The 24,258-nt window shown below is 43.8% G+C and overlaps 1 protein-coding gene across 3 annotated transcripts in view; it reads right to left on the reverse strand.

The window, feature by feature from the left end:
- Nucleotides 1-19,674: 19,674 nt before the first annotated feature.
- LOC143808730 (cytochrome P450 2K4-like) overlaps nt 19,675-24,258 on the reverse strand; it is a 162,426-nt gene continuing 157,842 nt past the window's right edge. For all 3 annotated transcript variants that reach the window (XM_077291674.1, XM_077291672.1, XM_077291673.1), the window contains 2 exons: nt 20,560-20,701; nt 19,675-20,036 (listed from right to left, as the gene is read on the reverse strand). In XM_077291674.1, coding sequence (XP_077147789.1) covers nt 19,843-20,036; nt 20,560-20,701 — 336 coding nt within the window. In that variant the 3' untranslated portion in view covers nt 19,675-19,842. The remainder of the gene's footprint in view (nt 20,037-20,559; nt 20,702-24,258) is intronic.

Consider the following 24,258-nt stretch of genomic DNA (forward strand, 5'->3'; position numbering starts at 1 on the left):
CAGAGCACACTTCGCTGCCACCAGCTCAGATTTCTCGACAGAGGGATTCGAGCCAACCCAAATTAGTAGCATAATTAACTTCAGCGGACTTAGGGTTTTAGAGCAAGTAAAACAAAGCTAGTAAATATTATATTTTACTTCATAACAAATTATCCCAGTTCATCAGGGAGTCTTGCTGCAGTGAGGCCCATGCAAGAATGAAGGCTGGGTTGAGTGCCGTGACTTATACTTCTGAGCTTGTGACATCACTAAAGAGGGTTGAGTTCCCATCACCCGCCCCTTTCTGTTGTGGATTCTGTTTGTGGGCTCCCTCTGGTGGTTACTGCTGGTACTGGGTGACTTTGGTGGGTTGCGGCCTTTGGTTTCCACCTGTCCATCAGAGGCTGGGTGGTTCCTATTTTACCTGGCCTTTCTGTCATTCCCTTGCCGGCTATCAATGTATTCAGATGTGCTCTGTTTGGTTCCTGCCTACCTGCTCCCAGATCTTTCAGGATAAGCTAAGTGCTGATTTTCAGTTGTTGGTTTTTTTGTCCAGCCTGCTTATTATGTCTCTATGCTAGCTGGTAGCTCTAGTGGACTGAGGTTCTCCCCATGTGCCATGAGTTGGCACATGGGTTCTTGTAATCTCAGGATGGTTTTTTTGATTAGGGTTTTTTGCTGACCGCTCAGACCCCTTTTGTATCGTTCTGCTTTCTAGTTTACAGCGGGCCTCAATTTGCTGAACCTATATATATCATCTCTATGTGTGTGCCTTCCTCTCATTTCACCGTCAATACATGTGGGGGGCAACTATACCTTTTGGGGTTCATTCCTCTGGAGGCAAGTGAGGTCTTTATTTTCTCTGCAGTACTAGTTAGCTCTTAGGCTGGTGTGTGGCGTCTAGAACCAACGTAGGCACGCTCCCTGGCTATCTCTAGTTGCGTTTGTCAGGCGTAGGGCAGCGGTCAGCCCAGGTTCCATCACCCTAGAGCTCGTCCGATATTTTGTATTACTTTGCTTGTCCCTTGCTATCCCTAGCCATTGGGATTCATGACAGTATAGCCGGCCCACAAAGTGATAATTGTTTGGGCTGAAGCAGGAGAAAAAGAAGTGTTTAAGGGAAATTTTTTTTTTTTCCTTCAGAGTTTTGCTGCCTAGCCCTTAATTGCTGTCTAGCTGCTTCTTACCTCCTCTTAACCCTTGAATGGCTCTGATATTAGCTGTTTAACATGGATGTCCAGAGTTTGGCTTCCAGCCTGAGTAATCTTGCGGCAAAAGTTCAAAACATACAGGATTTTGTTGTTCACACTTCCATGTCTGAACCTAGAATTCCTATTCCAGAGTTCTTTTCTGGAGATAGATCTACCTTCCTGAATTTCAGGAACAATTGTAAATTGTTTCTTTCTTTAAAATCTCGCTCCTCTGGAGACCCTGCTCAACAGGTTAAGATTGTAATATCTTTCCTGCGGGGCGACCCTCAGAATTGGGCATTTGCATTGGCACCAGGGGATCCTGCATTGCTCAATGTGGATGCGTTTTTTCTGGCATTGGGATTGCTCTATGAGGAACCCAACCTGGAGATTCAGGCTGAAAAGGCTTTATTAGCCCTCTCTCAGGGGTATGATGAAGCGGAAATATATTGTCAAAAATTTCGGAAATGGTCGGTGCTTACTCAGTGGAATGAGTGCGCCCTGGCTGCAAACTTCAGAAATGGTCTTTCCGAGGCCATTAAGGATATTATGGTGGGGTTCCCTACGCCTACAGGTCTGAATGAGTCGATGGCTATGGCCATTCAGATTGATCGGGAGCGCAAACCCGTGCACCACTTGGCGGTGTCTTCTGAACAGGCACCTGAGACTATGCAATGTGATAGAATTCAGTCCAGAAGTGAACGGCAAAATTATAGGCGGAAAAATGGATTGTGTTTTTATTGTGGTGATTCAGCTCATGTAATATCAGCATGCTCTAAACGCACAAAAAGGGTTGATAAATCTTTTGCCATTGGTACTCTGCAGCCTAAGTTCATTTTGTCTGTGACTCTGATTTTTTCACTGTCTTCCATTTCCGTCGATGCCTATGTGGATTCAGGCGCTGCCCTGAGTCTTATGGATTGGTCATTTGCTAAACGCTGCGGTTTTAGTCTGGAGCCTCTGGAAGTTCCTATCCCTCTGAAGGGAATTGACTCTACACCATTGGCTATGAATAAGCCGCAGTATTGGACACAAGTGACCATGCGCATGACTCCCGTTCATCAGGAGGTGATTCGCTTCCTTGTACTGTATAATTTACATGATGTACTAGTGCTTGGTCTGCCATGGTTACAAACTCATAATCCTGTCCTGGACTGGAAAACAATGTCTGTGTTAAGCTGGGGATGTCAGGGGGTTCATGATGATGCACCTCCGATTTCAATCGCTTCATCTACTCCTTCTGAGATCCCTGCATTTTTGTCTGACTATAGGGATGTTTTTGAGGAGCCTAAGCTCAATTCGCTCCCTCCTCATAGAGAGTGTGACTGTGCTATAGAATTGATTCCTGGCAGTAAGTTCCCTAAGGGTCGTTTATTTAATCTGTCACTGCCAGAGCATACTGCTATGCGGAATTATATTAAGGAGTCCTTGGAAAAGGGACAGATTCGTCCATCTTCGTCCCCTCTGGGAGCAGGTTTTTTTTTCGTGGCCAAAAAAGATGGTTCCCTGAGGCCTTGTATAGATTATCGCCTTCTGAATAAGATTACAGTCAAATATCAGTATCCACTGCCATTATTGACTGATTTGTTTGCTCGCATTAAGGGGGCTAGGTGGTTCACTAAGATAGATCTTCGCGGTGCGTATAATCTGGTGCGGATAAAACAGGGTGACGAGTGGAAAACCGCATTTAATACGCCTGAGGGCCATTTTGAGTATTTGGTAATGCCTTTTGGACTCTCCAATGCTCCGTCAGTCTTTCAGTCCTTTATGCACAATATTTTCCGTGAATATCTGGATAAGTTTATGATTGTGTATTTGGATGATATTTTGGTGTTTTCTGATGACTGGGAGTCTCATGTTTTACAGGTCAGGAAGGTGTTTCAGGTTCTGCGGGCCAATTCTCTGTTTGTGAAGGGCTCAAAGTGTCTCTTCGGAGTCCAGAAGATTTCTTTTTTGGGGTACATTTTTTCTCCTTCTACTATTGAGATGGATCCCGTCAAGGTTCAGGCGATTTGTGACTGGACACAACCTACATCTGTTAAGAGCCTTCAGAAGTTCTTGGGGTTTGCTAATTTTTATCGTCGGTTCATTGCTAATTTTTCCAGTATTGTTAAACCTTTGACTGATTTGACTAAAAGGGTGCTGATGTTGCTGATTGGTCTCCTGCGGCCGTGGAGGCCTTTCGGGAACTTAAGTGCCGGTTTTCTTCTGCTCCTGTGTTGTGTCAACCAGATGTTTCACTTCCTTTTCAGGTTGAGGTTGATGCTTCCGAGATTGGAGCGGGGGCGGTTTTGTCACAGAGAAGTTCTAATGGCTCGGTGATGAAGCCATGTGCATTCTTCTCTAGAAAATTCTCGCCCGCCGAGCGCAATTATGATGTGGGTAATCGGGAGCTTTTGGCCATGAAGTGGGCATTTGAGGAGTGGCGTCATTGGCTTGAGGGTGCTAAACATCGTGTGGTGGTCTTGACTGATCACAAGAATCTCATTTACCTTGAGTCTGCCAGGCGTTTGAATCCTAGACAGGCTCGTTGGTCGTTGTTTTTTTCTCGTTTCAATTTCGTGGTTTCATACCTGCCAGGTTCTAAGAATGTGAAGGCAGATGCTCTTTCCAGGAGTTTTGTGCCTGACTCTCCTGGAGACTCTGGGCCTACTGGTATCCTTAGGGATGGGGTAATATTGTCCGCCGTATCCCCAGACTTGCGACGTGCATTGCAGGAGTTTCAGGTGGATAAACCGGATCGTTGTCCGCCAGAAAGACTGTTTGTTCCGGATGATTGGACCAGTAGAGTCATCTCCGAGGTCCATTCTTCTGTGTTGGCTGGTCATCCTGGAATATTTGGTACTAGAGACTTGGTGGCCAGGTCTTTTTGGTGGCCTTCCTTGTCTAGGGATGTACGTACCTTTGTGCAGTCTTGTGAAGTGTGTGCTCGAGTTAAGCCTTGCTGTTCTCGGGTCAGTGGGTTGTTGTTATCCTTGCCCATCCCGAAGAGGCCTTGGACGCACATTTCCATGGATTTTATTTCTGATCTCCCGGTTTCACAGAAAATGTCCGTTATCTGGGTTGTGTGTGACCGCTTTTCTAAGATGGTTCATTTGGTGCCCTTGCCTAAGTTGCCTTCCTCCTCTGAGTTGGTCCCTTTATTTTTTCAGAACGTGGTTCGTTTGCATGGGATTCCGGAGAATATCGTTTCTGACAGGGGATCCCAGTTTGTGTCTAGATTTTGGCGGACGTTTTGTGCCAAGATGGGCATTGATTTGTCTTTCTCGTCTGCATTCCATCCTCAGACGAATGGCCAGACGGAGCGAACTAATCAGACCTTGGAAACTTATTTGAGGTGTTTTGTTTCTGCTGATCAAGATGACTGGGTTGCTTTTTTGCCACTGGCCGAATTTGCTCTTAATAATCGGGCTAGTTCTGCCACGTTGGTCTCTCCTTTTTTTTGTAATTCGGGGTTTCATCCTCGTTTTTCCTCTGGTCAGGTGGAGTCTTCGGATTGTCCTGGAGTGGACATGGTGGTGGACAGGCTACATCAGATTTGGAATCAGGTGGTGGACAATTTGAAGTTATCTCAGGAGAAGACTCAGCAGTTTGCTAATCGCCGTCGCCGCGTGGGTCCCCGACTTCTTGTTGGGGATTTGGTGTGGTTGTCTTCTCGTTTTGTCCCTATGAAGGTCTCTTCTCCTAAGTTCAAGCCTCGGTTCATCGGTCCTTATAGGATCTCGGAGATTCTTAACCCTGTATCTTTTCGTTTGGATCTCCCAGCATCGTTTGCTATTCATAATGTGTTCCATCGGTCGTTGTTGCGGAGGTATGAGGTGCTCGTTGTTCCTTCGGTTGAGCCTCCTGCTCCGGTGCTGGTGGAGGGAGAATTGGAGTATGTTGTTGAGAAGATCTTGGATTCTCGTGTTTCCAGACGCAAACTCCAGTATTTGGTTAAGTGGAAGGGTTATGGTCAGGAGGATAATTCCTGGGTGGTCGCCTCCGATGTTCATGCAACTGATTTGGTCCGCGCCTTCCATAGAGCTCACCCTGATCGCCCTGGGGGTTCTCGTGAGGGTTCGGTGACCCCTCCTCAAGGGGGGGGTACTGTTGTGGATTCTGTTTGTGGGCTCCCTCTGGTGGTTACTGCTGGTACTGGGAGACTTTGGTGGGTTGCGGCCTTTGGTTTCCACCTGTCCATCAGAGGCTGGGTGGTTCCTATTTTACCTGGCCTTTCTGTCATTCCCTTGCCGTCTATCAATGTATTCAGATGTGCTCTGTTTGGTTCCTGCCTACCTGCTCCCAGATCTTTCAGGATAAGCTAAGTGCTGATTTTCAGTTGTTGGTTTTTTTGTCCAGCTTGCTTATTATGTCTCTATGCTAGCTGGTAGCTCTAGTGGACTGAGGTTCTCCCCATGTGCCATGAGTTGGCACATGGGTTCTTGTAATCTCAGGATGGTTTTTTTGATTAGGGTTTTTTGCTGACCGCTCAGACCCCTTTTGTATCGTTCTGCTTTCTAGTTTACAGCGGGCCTCAATTTGCTGAACCTATATATATCATCTCTATGTGTGTGCCTTCCTCTCATTTCACCGTCAATACATGTGGGGGGCAACTATACCTTTTGGGGTTCATTCCTCTGGAGGCAAGTGAGGTCTTTATTTTCTCTGCAGTACTAGTTAGCTCTTAGGCTGGTGCGTGGCGTCTAGAACCAACGTAGGCACGCTCCCTGGCTATCTCTAGTTGCGTTTGTCAGGCGTAGGGCAGTGGTCAGCCCAGGTTCCATCACCCTAGAGCTCGTCCGATATTTTGTATTACTTTGCTTGTCCCTTGCTATCCCTAGCCATTGGGATTCATGACACCTTTCCTTAGAGCTACAGATTTGCTTGCAAAGCTTATAGTTATCATATCTTGGCTTGAGAACCTAGCAGAGTAACAGCACATACATCCCTCATCTTATACTGAATTTAGCTTTCTGAGGAGTCCAGACTCAGGCTAGCTATTCCACACGGTGTAGGAGAAATCCATTTCTCAGGTTCTGTTGGAGCTAATGTTTAGCGACAGGTGTCACAGTGAAGCTCTATTAATGCACGTTTTGAATATGTTTCTGGCATATCTCTATCATACACTGGTGGTACATTAGGGCTTATTTAGTAACTCCCCTTTTCAGCAAGCACATCGGTTTAGACAATACAAACTTGCACACATTCCTGGCTAATTAACATTCCTGGCTTGGAGGAGGAGGAGGGGGAAAAGAGCAGAAGAGAGTTTCAAGTTGCAAGAGCGAGGGACAGATATCCCTAGTGCAGTGGGCTGCGAGGGGGGCCAGATCCAGAGTGTGTGTGATAGCAAGGGAAACTTATACACCAGTTTATACATTAACGTGACACTCCCATCCTACCCCCGTGTCTCCCATCCTGCCCCATGTCTCCCATCCTTTCTCGTGTCTCCATTCTGTCCCATGTCTCCATTCTGTAGCATGCGTTTACATCTGCCCCGTGTCTCCCATCCTGTCCTCGTGTCTCCCATCCTGCCCCCATGTCTCCCATCCTGCCCCCATGTCTCTATTCTGCCCCATGTCTCTATTCCGCCCCATGTCTCTATTCTGCCTCCATTCTGCACCATGTCTCCCATCCTGCCCCGTGTCTCCCATCTTACCCCGTCTCTCCCATCCTGCCCCATGTCTCCAATATGCCCCCTGTCTACATTCTGCCCCGTATCGCCACTCTCCACCATATCTCAATTCTGCACCATGTGTTACATCCTGCCCCTGTGTCTCCCATCCTGCTCCATGTCTCCCATCCTACCCGTGTCTCTAATCTGCCCCATGTCTACATTCTGCCCCGGGCTTGCCGCTTTCAATAAAAATAAAAACAAAAACTTTCTCCTCACCTGGCCGCATTCCTGCGGTGATGTTCCCTGCAGGCATTTCAAGCGCAGACTCATCGGAGAATGATAATGATGTCATACGCCAGTGACGTGCATGCTGACATCAGCTGCCAGCCTCCGATTAGCTGGCGGCTTTTAACTATCACCGTGCGGGCCCGCACAGCAGTAAAGTTTAACTGAACCTGGGTCTCGGACTCAGGTTCAGTTTCTGCACCAGCAGAAGCCTGCCTCTGGGCCCGATGAGCAGAAGACATGGGGCCTCGCGCGGGCCCCCTCTGCTCATAGGGCCCCATATGCCAGTCAGGGCTGTAATGCCCTGATGGCAGCCCTGCACATAACAATGTAACATTTCAACTGTTCAGAACTTTCAAGTCAACTGGAGAAAGACTGACAGACAAGGGGGCATCCTCTACATCTGGAGGAAAAAAGGTTTAAGCATAATAACAGACGTGGGTTCTTTACTGTAAGAGCAGTGAGACTATGGAACTCTCTGCCGTATGATGTTGTAATGAGTGATTCATTACTTAAATTTAACAGGGGACTGGATGCCTTTCTTGAAAAGTATAATGTTACAGGGTATATACACTAGATTCCTTGATAGGGCGTTGATCCAGGGAACTAGTCTGATTGCCGTATGTGGAGTCGGGAAGGAAATTTTTTCCCCAAGGTGGAGCTTACTCTTTGCCACATGGGTTTTTTTTGCCTTCCTCTGGATCAACATGTTAGGGCATGTTAGGTTAGGCTATGGGTTGAACTAGATGGACTTAAAGTCTTCCTTCAACCTTAATAACTATGTAACTATGTAAAAAAAACCTTAATGGTCAAAATGTTGATTTGTTATGTGGGTTGTGTAACAAAGGAAATTTTCCATCTTTTCTACCCTGGGTTAGTGCTGTCCATCAATTTTTGGTTTGGGACTATAGATATATAGAGGATCAGGGCTGGAATTAAGAGGTGGGTGGCCTGGGGCCCATTTTGGAGGGAGGCCCATTTTTCAAGGTGTTGCAATATGTTATGCAAAAACACAAAATGAAGCAAATGCAACTTTATTTACAAAAATCATTTACGCAGAGTAATTCAGGTAAAATGATTCATTTTTTACAATCCAAGCACTTTCCTTGATTTTCATGCTGCAAAATCACTAATGATGTCACTAAAGTCCAATTCAGCCAGTATATCTTACTTGATGCTCATGATAGCCAAATTTACAAGTCGTTACTGCTTCTTGGATGTCCTTAATCGGTTTTCAACTAATTTGAGTTTTGAGCAGGAACGCTCACCACTGCAGTTTGTTACCATCAAAATTAGATACATCCTTAGAACTATCTCAATATTTGGGAAAGTGTCCTGCACACCCTTTTCCATGATAAGCTTGTACATGAAAAGTTCAGTGCTGATATCTTTTGGCTCCTTGTCTATGAATAAATTGGCAAATGTTACAAATAGTGTTGAGCATTCCGATACCGCAAGTATCAGGTATCGGCCGATACTTAGTGGTATCAGAATTCCGATACCGAGATCCGATACTTTTGTTGTATCGGGAATCGGTATCGGGATCGATATAATGTGTAAAATAAAGAATTAAAATAAAAAATATTGCTATACTCACCTCTCTGACGCAGCCTACACCTTACCGAGGAAACTGGCAGCCTTGTTTGCTTAAAATGCGCGTGTTTACTGCCTTCCGTGACGTCACGGCTTCTGATTGGTCGCGTGCCGCCCATGTGACCGCGACGCGACCAATCACAACAAGCCGTGATGTAATTTTCAGGTCCTGAATGCCTAATTCTAGGCATTCAGGACCTGAAAATTACGTCACGGCTTGTGATTGGTCGCGTGCCGCCCATGTGACCGCGACGCGACCAATCACAAGCCGTGACGTAATTTTCAGGTCCTGAATGCCTAATTCTAGGCATTCAGGACCTGAAAATTACGTCACGGCTTGTTGCGATTGGTCGCGTCGCGGTCACATGGGCGGCACGCGACCAATCAGAAGCCGTGACGTCACAGAAGGCAGTAAACGCGCGCATTTTAAGCAAACAAGGCTGCCGGTTTCCTCGGTAAGGTGCAGGCTGCGTCGGAGAGGTGAGTATAGCAATATTTTTTTATTTTAATTCTTTATTTTACACATTAATAAGGATCCCAGGGCCTGAAGGAGAGTTTCCTCTCCTTCAGACCCTGGGAACCATCAGGGATACCGTCCGATAGTTGAGTCCCATTGACTTGTATTGGTATCGGGTATCGGTATCGGATTAGATCCAATACTTTGCCGGTATCGGCCGATACTTTCCGATACCGATACTTTCAAGTATCGGACGGTATCGCTCAACACTAGTTACAAACAGACACAGTTCATCGATAAATGTAATGTTCAAGTCATCTGAATAAGACGAATTGCTCTGCTGTGGCCATAAGCTCGTCTGAAGACAGTTCTTTCATATGGCTAAAAAAGCTAAATTTGCTTGATATATCTTTGCTTGATATATCTTTATATGCTTGAAGACGTTGGTCAAGAGAAGCGATAAGCTGATCAATGATAGGCAAGAAAGTTTCTGTTCTGTATTTTTCAGAAGGGCTGAGTTGTACTTCTTCCGTATGGCGACAATCCAATGGATTGAGACACACGTTTCGGCGCCTGTGTGCCTGTGTCCAGTTATCATCTAAACATACTCAGATAAACCAGACAGCTCTTCGCCTTGCTTCTCATAAATTTTGAAGGATTCACGCTTTGATGCGATATAGTTTCTTAAGCTGGTCAGTGATGCCACAGCAGTGTTTAGATCGAGTTTTGCGTGTTGTAGATTTTTACTAGTAGCATCTGTTCTTTGCAGGATATCATTCCAGAAGGTGGTGTGAATACCAATTTCAAGCTGATTCATTTGTGTTAACAGTCCTTCTGCTTCACACCGTACACAGCTTTTTTATTCAAAGTAATCAGCAATCTGTTTAAGTACATCTTTAATCAGCTGATAGTCCTGCTTAAGGGCCTTAGTATCTTCATCTCTGCAGAACCAACGAGTTGTTGTGACACGTTTGAGAGTCAATGCTGTTGCTGAGCCAATTTTTTTCAAAGCCTCTGTCAGGAGCTGATGCCGATGCGTTGAAACTGTGAAGAAGAGGAACAGCTTTTCAAGGAGGTAAAAAAAATGTACAGCACTAGAGCATCTTACTACAGCATTTTTAGCAACCAGATTTAAAGAGTGTCGTACAAGGAATCCAGGATACAAGATTGTTCCTCTCTCACACTTTGTCTTGCAGGCCGTTGTATTTGCCCCTCATTGCAGATGCATTGTCATAACTTTGACCGTGGCAATTTACCAGGTCTAGGTCATGTCTCTTCAAAAATTCCAACAAGGCATTGAACATGTCTTGAGCGCCATGGCCTTTATTTGCCATGAATGCTACAAAACGTTCCACAGGGCCATCTTTCTCCATATATCACAATACAAGGGTTAGTTAGTCAACGTGAGCTGCATTGGGTGTGGAGTCCAAAGAGATGGAATAGTATTTTGATTTATTAACTCGAGAAACAATTTCTCTGAGGACTTGAGTTTTGGTATGATGTGAAAGAAAGTCGTTGTACTGGGTGATGAGTTCAAGAATGCCCAGAAAGTTTCCTTTTCTAGGTGATCCAACCAATTCGTTATCTCCTCTAAATGCTAAGCCACGCTCGGCAATAAACTGAATAACATTTACTACTCGTTTCAATAATGACCTCCAATAATGCTCCTGAGCCTCGACCTGTTGCATTTGCTCCTCATCAATTTGCCCAATCGCTTTTAACCTCATATTTGAAAGCAATTGTAGAGTTCCGCTGACCGCTCATCACTTTTTATACGTTCTTGTGAATGTTTCCAATCACAGAATCCATTAGACGAAAGCTGAGAAGACTCAGATGCTGTAATAAATAAAGCCTTTGAAGCACTAAATGCGTCATTTAGAGGGAGAGAAGCATATCAATTCCTCATTATGACTTCTCCATTATGATTTTCAGGATGGAAAAGCCCAAGTGTGCACATTCTTGGAATATTGCGGTTCTTTCTAGGTTGCTGAACCGAGCGTGCAATGACCAAACTTTCATCACAGTGCTGGATTGTTGCTACAACCCCTTTCAGCCAGTAATCTCGCATCGGTTCCGAAATAATAGATGGCCAAAGTCCAATGTCATCGCTCCCTGGTGGGCCCTCAACTTCACCTTCTTCATAAGATGTGCCACTATCATTCTCCTTTTCTTTGTGTTCTTCAGTTGTACACATTACTACTTCAGCCTTTTCTTTGCCAGCATCAACAACCTTTTCCACTGAAGCATTGCCAGGTTGATCAAAGTCTACAAGGTCATTACTCCTTTCCGATACTTGCCTTGAATGAACAGTGAAGAACTCGTCCAATTTTCTTGTCTTCGCTATTTCTTCTGTTGATTTCATTGTTGCTTCTTTTGCCTTACGTCTTTTAGAAGCACCAGACTCCCAAATTCTTGTGCGATGTCTGTGCCTATCTCCTTCATGATTTTCCATGATGTTAATCTAAATGTAACAAAATTACCTTGTCAACCCTTAAAGTCCTGAAAGAGAATTAAAGAATAAAATATGTACATATGTCTGTATGTTTATTGTAGAAATTTGGGCAGTCTATATCAAAGACTGCTGCTGGGCTCTATAAGTCAGAGGGTACTGCTGGGCTGTATATGCATGAGAGGCTTTTGCTGGGCTGTATATACAGTATATGAGGGGCTGCTGCTGGGCTATATATATATATATATATATATATATATATATATATATATATATAAGAGGGGCTGCTGCTGGGCTGTATATATTAGAAGCTGCAGCTGGGCTGTATATATATATGAGGGGCTGCTGCCGGGCTGTATATATAAGAGGCTGTTTACCTGTATATATCAAAGGCTGTTGATGTGATGGCTGTATATAGAATAGAGGCTGAGGGGCTGTATAAAGAGTATACACAGCACTATACTCTAAACAGGTCCACACTATATACATACAGTATACACAGACACACTGCAATGCAGGATATAGTGTGGACCTGTGTATACAGTATGGTACTGTGTAAGACAGGAGCTGCAAGAAAGATGCACAGACAGACAGACATACACAGACACACCACACTGACAGACACACACACAGACAGACAGGCAGAGATCATACTCACCCACCTGCGACACTTTGAAGACTGAACCACTTCACCTCTGGATCTTCAGTGACTGAAGATCCAGAGTGAAGTCCTGCCGCGCTCCGCGGTGGAGAATCCTCTTCTCGCACCAACATCGTGGCTCGGCCTCCTTCCTAGAAGGTAGCTGAACAAACTCTTATCTTATCCAATCTGAGGGAGCGATCATATAGCTGAATAGGTAGCGCCTAGAAGCTTCTGTTGGGATCGGAGAAGGCTGCTACATGCCATAAGCTAAGCATTAGGTACAGGAAGGGTACTAAGGAAGTCTGGCTAGCCAGGTCAGTGGATGCTGACACAGGTCAGGTGCCATGACTCTGCCGCTCTTCGTCAGCCACTGAGATGTAGGACCGCAGCCAGGTCCCTACAATAGTTTCTCTTTTGCTAAATGTTCCTTACCATAAGAAACAGTTCACAGCAAACAGATGTGTATTTTACATATTTTGAGATATTTATCCCTATATTGGTGGGAGGCCACCACTTGGTGGGTGGCCCAGGGCCCGGACTCCATGGGCCCCTCCCTAAATCTGGGCCTGCTCAGGGTGCATCAGTGTCAGCACAAACTATCCATCGATATTGAATGAAATGAAACACCATAGGAAGAGATTCAGGAGGACTCCACTGCTGACACAGAGACATAAAAAAGCTAGACTGCTAATTGTACAGTATGTGAGTAAGCTAAAATCCTTCTGAGAAAGCATCTTTTGGACAGTAGAGACATAGATAGAGCCTTTTGGTAAATCACATCATTCCACTGTTTACAGGAAACACAATGAGGCCTACAAAGAAAAGAACAGAGTACCTTCAGTTAAGCATGGTGAATTTTCCAAGATGTTTTCAGGTTGTTTTGCTGCCTCTGGCAATGAATGCATTGATTGTGTGTAAGGCATCATAAAATCGGAAAAATACCAACAGATACTGGGTCACAATGTAGTGCCCAGTGTAATAAAGCTAGGTTTGCAGCATAGATCATGGGTCTTCCAGTCGTATTTAGAGTTTATGCTGCCATAGGCACTTTTAGTGCTGCCTCTCCCATTGGTGAGTATGACTAATGCAGACACTGTCGGCAGTGACTTAGGCTACTTTCACATCAGCGGCAGATCCAGCAGCCAACACAAGGGGCCAGCATAGGCATTTTCCTTTTAATGGGAACAAACCTGGGAAATGAGAAGGGGTTGTTCAAATCTGACCATTCTGTGTCCATTAAATGATCAATATTTCTGCATTGATCCAAATTTATTTTCTTAACCTAAACTGCATTTCGGAGGGTTTCAGCTTTCAAAAGAATAATTGATACAACTAATGGATGAATTTAACAACAGGTTATAAACTTTTATGTACATAACATGGATAAGCGACATAACTTCTGTCAGGGAGTGTATACAACAAGAACTAGTGCAATTGTAAACTTTCTTTCTTGCTTATCTTCAAAAACGTGGTGAAAATAAATAATCAAAATTAACAATAATATAGAGCAATGATGACATATTACCACCACATAGTGACAGAATAATACCACATACAAGGAACAAATACCTCCATACCGTGACCAGATCACATATTACCATCATATAGTGACCAGATAATACCACACACATGCAGGGAGAAATACTGCCACACCATAAACAGATCACATACTACCACCACATAGTGACCAAATACTACAATACTGATCATTCATAAAAAAATCACAACACTAATGCCATTATATGCAGGAACTCTGTATTTAATGTTAATGTGCAGGTAACACAGTGATCACTGGTGACATTGTACACAGGAGCTCTGCATATAGTGTTAGTGTATAGGTAATACAGTGATCACCAGTGACATTATACACAGGAGCTCTGTACAGTATATAGTGTCAGTTTACAGGTAACACACTGACTCACCAGTGATGTGTCTAGCTGAAGTCCTTCATCTTTGCTTTTCTTTTTCATGCATCGCAGACTGCCATCATTTCTTCAAGCCAGGACTCATCTCTGCATAAAATAACAGTTATCTAGAGCACTGCTTCCAGAGCACATTCCCCACTTTTCCCTTTCTTCTACACTACACATCTGAATACAGATGTGCACCCACCATTAATATATAATTAGTTATTATTAATCCACCACTGCACCCCCACCAACAATAAATAGCCATTTTCCCCACTTAATAAACATATACATTAATTAGCCCCTGTACTCTTTCCCCCAATTCATTACCAGTCACTGCATCCTCAACGCCCCCCACTGTGTGCCTCCAGCTCCCCCGATTCATTATATTTACATGCCCCTTCTGCAGCAATTCATTGTCACGTCTTCTCTCTCTCCCACCCCCACCCACTATTCATTATAAACTGCTCTCCCCCACATTAAATACATCATTTACTCCAACCACCCTTAAAATTCATCATTATTTGCTCTCCTCTAGGTCTTCATTTGCTCTCCCAATCCCCCACCTTCAATTCAATTGTTGTTTTCCCCCGTCCATCACATCATCATTTGCAGTCCCCCTTCCCCTTCACTTCATCATGTGCAGTCCCCTTCCATTCCATTGCAATCCCCTGTCCCCTCCTTCACATTATTTGCAGCCCCCTACATCATTTGCAACCCCCTCCATCATTTGTAGCCCCAACTCCATCATTTGCAAATTACAGCCCCCTCCATCATTTGCAGGCCCCTGCCATCATCATTTGAAGCCCCCCTCCATTATTTGCAGATCCCCCCTTTCATCATGTGCAGACCCCCTTCATCATCTACAGATAACCCCCTTCATCATGTGCAGATTCCCCCTTTCATCATATGCAGATCCCCTCTTTCATGATGTGTAGAACCCACCCTTTCATCATATGCAGATCCCTCTTTCATCATGTGCAGACCCCCTTTCATCATGTGCAGATCTTCCTTTCTTCATGTGCAGATTCCCTTTTTTATCATGTGCAGATTCCTCTTTTCATCATATGCAGATCCCCTTTCATCATATGCAGACCCCACCCCTTTCATCATGTGCAGAACCCCCCCTTCATCTTGTGCAGAACACCCCCTTCATCATGTGCAGAACCCCGCATTTAATCATGTGCAGAATCCCCCCTTTCATCATGTGCAGACCACTTCATCATGTGCAGAACCCTCTCCCTTTCATCTTGTGCAGAACTCCCTTTCATCATATGCAGAACCCCCTTTCATAATGGGCAGATCCCACCTTTCATCATTTGCAGACCCCCCTTTCATCATATGCAGATCCCACCTTTCATGATGTGTAGAACCCCCCTTTCATCATATGCAGATCCCCTTTCATCATATGCAGATCCCCCTTTCATCATGTGCAGATTCCCCCTTTTTATCATGTGCAGATCCCCCTATCATCATTTGCAGATGCCCCACTTTTCAGTTTTTGAATTTCCACAAAAATTTAAAATAACCAATAAATTTCATTCAACTTCACAATTGTGTTCCACTTGTTGTTGATTCTTCGCCAAAAAATTACATTTGGTATCTTTATGTTTGAAGCATGATATGTGGGAAAAGGTGGAAAAGTTCCAGGGGGCCGAATTCTTTCGCAAGGTACTGTATCAGAAGGGCTCATAGTACAGAGGGGTGAGACAAAGGAGTAACTGGTAACAGTCTAGGGTCAAATGACAGGAGGGTACGTCAAAACCAGGGAGTACAACAAATGGATAGTCAGAGGCTCAAATCTGTGGTTAGTTACCTGAAATCAGAGAGAGTTAATGCAGAAGTGATAATCTACATGAGTAGTCACAACTAAATCCAGGGTTATCAGCAAGATCAGATCATAATTCAGACTTTTGAACCCTACTTTGCCGATGGTATTTTAAGTTTAATGTTTCTGTATGATAGCCAGAACCTATCACCCACTTTTAAAACAAGAGCCGCCAAACATCTTCTATTAACCTTCTGTTTTTGGCAACCTTTAACAACCCCAATATTCCATTAAACTGCCTTCCAAACATTCTAGAGCTTTTTTATAACAATCTCCAATTTACCTTACACTCAGAACTTATCCTGAAAAATTCACTAAAATGGGGATGAAAACCGTAATTCCAGAAAAATGAAAAAAGTTCAATATGGATTTATTGACCCAACTTTTAACGGTAAGCTCTGCCAGATGTAGGAATGAGTACCAGTCCTCCTGCTGAACCAGAACAAATCTTCTCAAAATTTGCTGTGAACATTGATTTGTCCATTCTGTCTGACCATTGGTTTTGGGGTGGTGTAAATCATGCACCGAGGGTGTTGTTTAAGATACAGCGGCATCACAGACAAGAAAATAACTAATTTCCATACAGTCCACTATCAGTAAATATTTTACTTAGGAACAAATGATGAACTGTGTAGGAGATGTGGGTTAAATCTGCACTGCCTTAATAATGAAGTTCCAAAGGATAATGAAATTAGACGGTGGTTTATTCAACGCGTTCCAAGGTCAGTGCGACCCTTTCTTCAGGAAATTCCAAATTCAACCAGGAACAAAGATATTTCTACTCAGTTTTGATAAACACACAAAGAAAACACATCAAACAAACATTTTGCCAGAAGACTATGTCAGCTGTGCTGGACAGCTCGGCACCCAAGGGAACTGTATCTGCTATTTTCTCTATATGACTTTACCTGTTGGCGTGTCCATCTGAATCTGTCGCCATTATTATCTTATTACACCCTGATAGAAGACTGCTTTCATTAAGTGAGTGCAAAGCACTGGTTTGCCTGCAGTCTAGCACAGTGGTTCACAATCTTAAGAATTTATATATACACTGCTCAAAAAAATAAAGGGAGCACTTAAACAACAGAATCTAACTCCAAATAAATCAAACTTCGGTGAAATCAAACTGTCCACTTCAGAAGCAACACTGATTGACAATCAATTTCACATGCTGTTGTGCAAATGGAATAGACAACAGATGGAAATTATTGGCAATTATCAAGACACCCTCTATAATGGAGAGGTTCTGCAGGTGGGTACACAGACCACATCTCAGTACCAATGCTTTCTGGCTGATGTTTTGGTCACTTTTGAATGTTGGTTGTGCTTTCACACACGTGGTAGCATGAAACGGACTCTACAACCCACACAAGTGGCTCAGGTAGTGCAGCTCATCCAGAATGGCACATCAATGTGAGCTGTGGCAAGAAGGTTTGCTGAGTCTGTCAGCTTAATTTTCAGAGGCTGGAGGCTCTATCAGGAGACAGGCCTGTACACCAGGAGACGTGGGGGGGGGCGTAGGAGGGCAACAACCAAGCAGCAGGACCACTACCTCTGCCTTTGTGCAAGGAGGAACAGGAGGAGCACTGCCAGAGCCCTGCAAAATGACCTCCAGCAGGCTACAAATGTGCATGTGTCTGCACAAACAGTTAGAAACCGACTCCATGGGGATGGTCTGAGGGCGTGATGTCCACAGCTGGGGGTTGTGCTCACAGCCCAACACCATGCAGGATGCTTGGCATTTGCCACAGAACACCAGGATGGACAAATTTGCCACTGGCAACCTGTGCTCTTCACAGATGAAAGCAGGTTCACACTGTGCACATGTGACAGACGTGACAGAGTCTGGAGATGACATGGAAAGCAATATGCTGCCTGCAACATCGTTCAGCAGGACTAGTTTAGCAGTTGGTCAGTAATGGTGTGGGGTGCCATTTCTTTGGAGGGCCGCACAGCCGTCCATGTGCTCGCCAGAGGTAGCCTGACTGCCATTAGGTACCAAGATGAGATCGTCCGACCCCTTGTGAGACCAAATCCTGGTGTGGTTGGCCCTGGTTTTCCCCTATTGCAGGGCAATGCCAGACCTCATGTGGCTGGAGTGTGTCAGCAGTTCCAGCAAGATGAAGGCATTGAAGCTATGGGCTAGCCTGCCCATTCCCCAGACCAGAATCTGATTGAGCACATCTTGGACATCATGTCTCACTCCATCCACCAATGTCACGTTGCACCACAGACTGTCCAGGAGCTGGCGTATGCTTTTGTCCAGGTCTAGGAGGAGATCTCTCAGGAGACCATCCGCCGCCTTATCAGGAGCATTTTTGATTTACATTGATAATTACTATGTTTTACTGTTCTGAACACATTCCACTATGCAGTGAATAAAAATTTGCAACTGGAATATTTCATTCAGAGATATCTATGATGTGGTATTGTAGTATTCCCTTTATTTTTTTGAGCTGTATATTTATATATATTTATATATATATATATGTGTGTATATATATATATATATATATATATATATATATATATATATATATATATATGTATATATATATATATATATATATATATATATATATATATATATATATATATATATATATATATATATATATACATATGACCAATACCTGGTCTTAAAGTTTTTTAGAATGATAAAAAGCCACCTGATAATGAGCAGCGAGTGCAGATGCAAAATACTGATAAAATAATCACTCACACACTTGCCAATCATGGGGGGTTGATTGTCTAACATTCTTAATGCCAATAGATATGGCTTATAAAGGGTGCCAGTCACATAATCTGTGTAACTCCAGTATATAACTGATATGTTATATATGGCTTCAGTCAGCTAACAAGTCCATCCTTCCAATTTTAGAGTAGCATAGACATACTAACATTGAGATGAGGAAAGGTTGTGGTTATGCATAAATTGAGAGGGAAAAATGCACCTAGAGTTTGCATATAGAAGGGCTTGATATAATGGGGCTATTGTTTGTGATCACTTGGCAGTTTTAATAATGACTACTACAGACAGGCTTGGCTTTAGCCCCTTTATTTACCAGATCCCTGGGATACCCTGGCCTTCAATATTTTACCTCTGTTTAGGGATCTGTACTTACACAGGGTCCCCTGAGTTGGGGCCATGGAGTAGATAGTTGACTGGTGGTGCAGGCTGACAGGATTGTTCAAGTCAGCAATGTAGAATCAGGAGGGCAGAGATGGTACAAAATCAGAAGGCAGAAGAATCATTAGGAAAAGGTCTGAAGAAGTCAAAAGAAGTGTAACAGATGCTTAACGTGCTGGAAAAGAGATGTAGATAAGGGCTAGTAAAACTTGATCTGGCAGATCTCAGCAGTAAAATGGGAGTATTAGTAGGGTGTTTTTTGTCCCAATGACCAAAGCAGGGAGGGACAGCATACACAGTCAAATTTCCAGACTGGACAGCATTACAGGTCCAACTTCTCCAACCACCAGTGATGCACACAGAAAGAATATGTTGATGGTGGTCTATGAAAACAGTGACTGGGTTCTGCACCTTCTAGGAAATAACATCATTCCTAAAAAGGCCCACTAACAATTCACAGGATTTAGTTTAATTCATCTATTTTATGAAAAGTGTTGGTGTACCTTGAGATTTCATTACGCTGAACCATCTCCACTGAAAAATCCTTTTAAATGAAGATTATTTAGAAATTTGCTTAATTTAGCATTTATAAAGCGATTGCGCAATAAATAGAGATCAGTCTGAGGATGATCATGGCCTGTAACATCAAAAATGTTTAATGGCTAACACAGCATGGCATTCATTTTGCTGTACAACTGTACATCACACATAGATTACAGAAAAGTTCAATTTTTCTAGATACTGTATCATTCACAAATATTCCCATGTATTCTATAACTAGCTTTCTATGCATCTTCTTGGATCCGTGGAATAGCACAAATCTTTTGAGGAACTGGAGCTCGAGTTAATCGAACAGTTGTGGTTAGATTTGCCTCACTGACCCCAGGAGGAAGTCGGAAAGTAAATTTCTGTAAAAGGCTGGTAAAAAAGAGGAAAAGCTCCATTCTGGCCAAATTTTCTCCTGCACATACTCTACGACCTGCAGAATAAAGCAAAGGCAATAAATATGAAGTTAACAGCAAATACATGATTGCATTGCTTTACAGATATAGTGAATCCTTTAAAAGTAAAAGATGGAGAGATGCGAAAGATAAGTATGAGATAAATAGATAGATAGATAGACTTTCTTTGTCTAGGTTACTCCTAAAGCTATTAAGGATCTCTTATGCAGATCTAAAACTATAGAGACGTCCAAATCTGGAGAAACAATGAATTAGAAGCTTAAGAATTTTAATCATCAGGAACCCACTGCTCTCATGCTTTACATATACTTTTTCTTCCTTCATAAAAATTCCCCCTCTTACGATGTGTCTTTCTTGTAGTGAGATATGTGAGACAAAATAGAGAAGGTAGTGGTGTCAGATATTGGTGAGGCTACCTCTGAAAAATTCCATCTGTACCATGTAAATCTCATGTCTGGTTGTGATGTCCTCCCCTAGACTTCCATTTGGCTAATGGCACCTAATTGTGACAGGAATTAAAGAAATGTATGAAGCGAATACCTGCTGAAAATGCCAAGAAGGCTTCATTCTTCACGAACTGCCCATTTGAGTCGAGGAAATTATTTGGGTCAAATTCTTTTGGGACTTTGAATTGTTTCTTGTCATGTAAGACAGATGTCAGCAATGGAATGATGTATGTACCCTATAAAAAAGGCATGACATATATGATATATCTCTCATACTTGCTAACATTTATGACTATGGCATTTTTTATTTACATAACTCTTTGTCGTAAATTTTTATGATAGGTCATTAAGGAAAGTATGGAGCCAGCCCAGGAGCTAAGTCTGGTTTATTTGTGGCAGATGTCGGCTGTGTTATGTTTAGGATAATGTAGCCTACCCATGCAAAAGTATTTGTTATCTTTAACTTAAATCTCTAAGAGTCAGGCTATGTGCACACTTTGCGGCGTGCTCTGCGGGTTCTCCCACAGCGGAATTGATAAATCTGCAGGGCAAAACCGCTGCGGTTATCCCTGCAGATTCATCGCGGTTTGTTTTGCGGTTTCCGCTGCGGGTTTACTCCTATACTATTGATGCTGCATATGCAGCAATATGCAGCATCAATAGTAGTGTTAAAAATAATAAAAATTGGTTATATGCTCACCCTCTGATGTCCCGATCTCCTCGGCGCTGCACGCGGTGATCCGGTTCCAAAGATGCTGTGCCGAGAAGGACCTTCGTGACGTCACGGTCATGTGACCGCGATGTCACCACAGGTCCTGCTCGCACAGCGACCCTAAGACCGGACAGCCGCGTGCAGCACTGAGAGGTGAGTATAGCATCATTTTTTATTTTAATTCTTTTTTTTTACACTATTTATGCTTCCCAGGGCCTGGAGGAGAGTCTCCTCTCCTCCACCCCGGGTAGCAACCGCACATTATCCGCTTACTTCCCGCATCGTGGGCACAGCCCCATGCGGGAAGTTAGCGGATCAATGCATTTCTATGGGTGCAGAATCGCTGCGATTGTGCACAAAGAAGTGACATGCTGCGGGTTGTAAACCGCTGCATTTCTGCGCGTTTTTTCCCGCAGCATGTGCACAGCGGTTTGCGGTTTCCATAGGGTTTACATGTTAATGTAAACACTATGGAAACTGCTGCGGACCTGCAGCATCAAAATCGCCGCGGATCCGAGGTAAAACCCGCAAAGTGTGAACATGGCCTAAGGAGACACCAAATAGTCCCGTTGTACTTCTCTATTTTTGTTTCTTTTTTACCACTACTCGGCAAGATATCAGTCCTTGCCATAAATAGATTTTCTGTGTTATGAAGAGAACCTACCCAATGCAAGAAATGGTAAGAAAATAAGAAAATAATAAAGAATCTGTACTTCCCAATTTACTTTGCTGCCTAAATGCCATATCATTGTTCATCCAGCCACTTTCAGTGCAGATACAGGCGCTTCTCACAAAATTAGAATATCATCAAAAAGTTAATTTATTTCAGTTCTTTAATACAAAAAGTGAAACTCATATATTAGATAGACTCATTACAGAGTGATCTATTTCAAGTGTTTATTTCGGTTAATGTTGATGAATATGGTTTACATCCAATGAAAACCCAAAAGTCTTTATCTCATTAAATTAGAATGCTTTACAACACCATCTTGAAAAATAATTTTAAAATCCGAAATGTTGGCCTACTGAAAGGTATGTTCAGTAAATGCACTCATTACTTGGTCTGGTCTCCTTTTGCATCAATTACTGCATCAATGCGGCGTGGCATGGAGGCAAGCAGCATGCAAACAGAGTGCAACGTATCAATAGACAACCCTGGCACAATAACACCACTAAAAAGCTCCGGCAACTGTTCAGGGTTGCAGAGCGGCATTGGAAGAAAACACATTTGCAAGACAACTTCACTGCATTCAAACAGACAACACTCGCTTTTAAATCTGCTCTCACCTCTGCTCAACAGGTCTACTTCACAACCCTTGTATCCTCCTTATCCCACAACCCCATACAGTTATTCAACTCCCTCCTCCGCCCCCCACTGCCCCCTCCAACCTCCCTCATCTTTGCTGAGGACTTTGCAACACACTTTAAAAATAAGATGGACCAAACAAGGCAAGTCTTCATTGTTCAACCACCACAACCCCTTTGTATACCAGACCAATGCCCAAACTCCATAACCTCCCTCTCCAAGATCACTGAAGGGGGCTTAATTGTCTCCTCTTCAATTCGCACCTCACCACTAGTGTGCTTGACCCCATCCCATCCCACCTCCTCCCCAACCTCACCACCACACTTATCCCATCCCTAACCCACCTCTTCAACCTATCACTAACTTCTAGCGCCTTCCCTTCTGCTTTCAAACATGCCACAATCACGCCTCTCCTTAAAAAGCCAACCCTCGATCCAACTGCTATGTCCAGCTATCGCCCAATATTGCTGCTCCCATCCGCTTCCAAACTCCTGGAGCAGCACTTCCACGCTGAACTTTCCTCCCACCTCTTATCTAACTTGCTCTTTCACAATCTACAATCTGTTTTCCGCCCCCATCACTCAACTGAGACAGCCCTGACCAAAATCACTAATGACCTACTTACAGCTAAAGCTAACGGACAATACTCTGTACTCCTCCTTCTAGACCTGTCCTCTGCTTTTGACACAGTTGACTACTCCTCCTACTACAGATCCTCTCCTCCTTTGGCATCAAAGACCGTGCCCTATCCTGGATCTCCTCATACCTTTCCAACTGCACATTCAGCATCTCGCCTCCCACACTACCTCCTCATCCCACCCTCTCTCTGTTGGAGTCCCCTAAGGCTCTGTTCTAGGACCCCTATTCTTCTCTACACACTTGGCCTGGGACAACTCATAAAGTCCCATGGATTCCAGTACCACTTTTATGCTGATGACACTCAGATCTACCTTTCTTGACCAGACGTCACCTCTCTATGGTCCAGAATCCCGGAGTGTCTATCAGCCATATCCTGCTTCTTCTCCTCTTGCTTCCTCAAACTCAATGTGGACAAATTTGAACTCATCATCTTTCCTCCATCTCACAGATCTTCCATACCTGACCTACCTATCACAATTAATGACATAACGCTTTCCCCTGTACCGGAAGTCCGCTGCCTCGGAGTAACCCTTGACTCTGCCCTGTCTTTCAAACCGCACATCCAAGCTCTTTCCACCTCCTGTCACCTCCAGCTCAAAAATATCTCCGGAATCCATCCTTTCCTCAACCGTCAATCTACTAAAATGCTTGTGCATGCCCTCATCATCTCCCGACTTGACTACTGCAACATCCTTTTCTGTGGCCTCCCTGCTAACACCCTTGCACCTCTCCAGTCCATCCTTAACTCTGCTGCCCGACTAATTCATCTCTCTCCTTGCTACTCCTCCACTTCCCCTCTCTGCAAATCTCTTCACTAGCTCCCATTCCCTCAGCATATCCAGTTCAAATTACTAATACTGACCTACAAAGCCATCCATAACCTGCCTCTTCCGTATATCTCTGAACTAATCTCCCGATATCTTCCCTCACGTAATCTCCGGTCCTCCCAAGACCTCCTTCTCTCCTCCAAACTTATCTGCTCCTCACCCATCCGCCTCCAAGACTTCTTCAGAATATCCCCATCCTCTGAAATTCTTTGCCTCAACACATTCGACTATCAGCCACATTCGGATCCTTCAGACGGAACCTGAAAACCCACCTCTTCAGGAAAGACTACTGCCTGCACTGATCCCGCT

Source organism: Ranitomeya variabilis, chromosome 2 (genome assembly GCF_051348905.1).
Source record: "Ranitomeya variabilis isolate aRanVar5 chromosome 2, aRanVar5.hap1, whole genome shotgun sequence".
NCBI lineage: Eukaryota > Metazoa > Chordata > Amphibia > Anura > Dendrobatidae > Ranitomeya > Ranitomeya variabilis.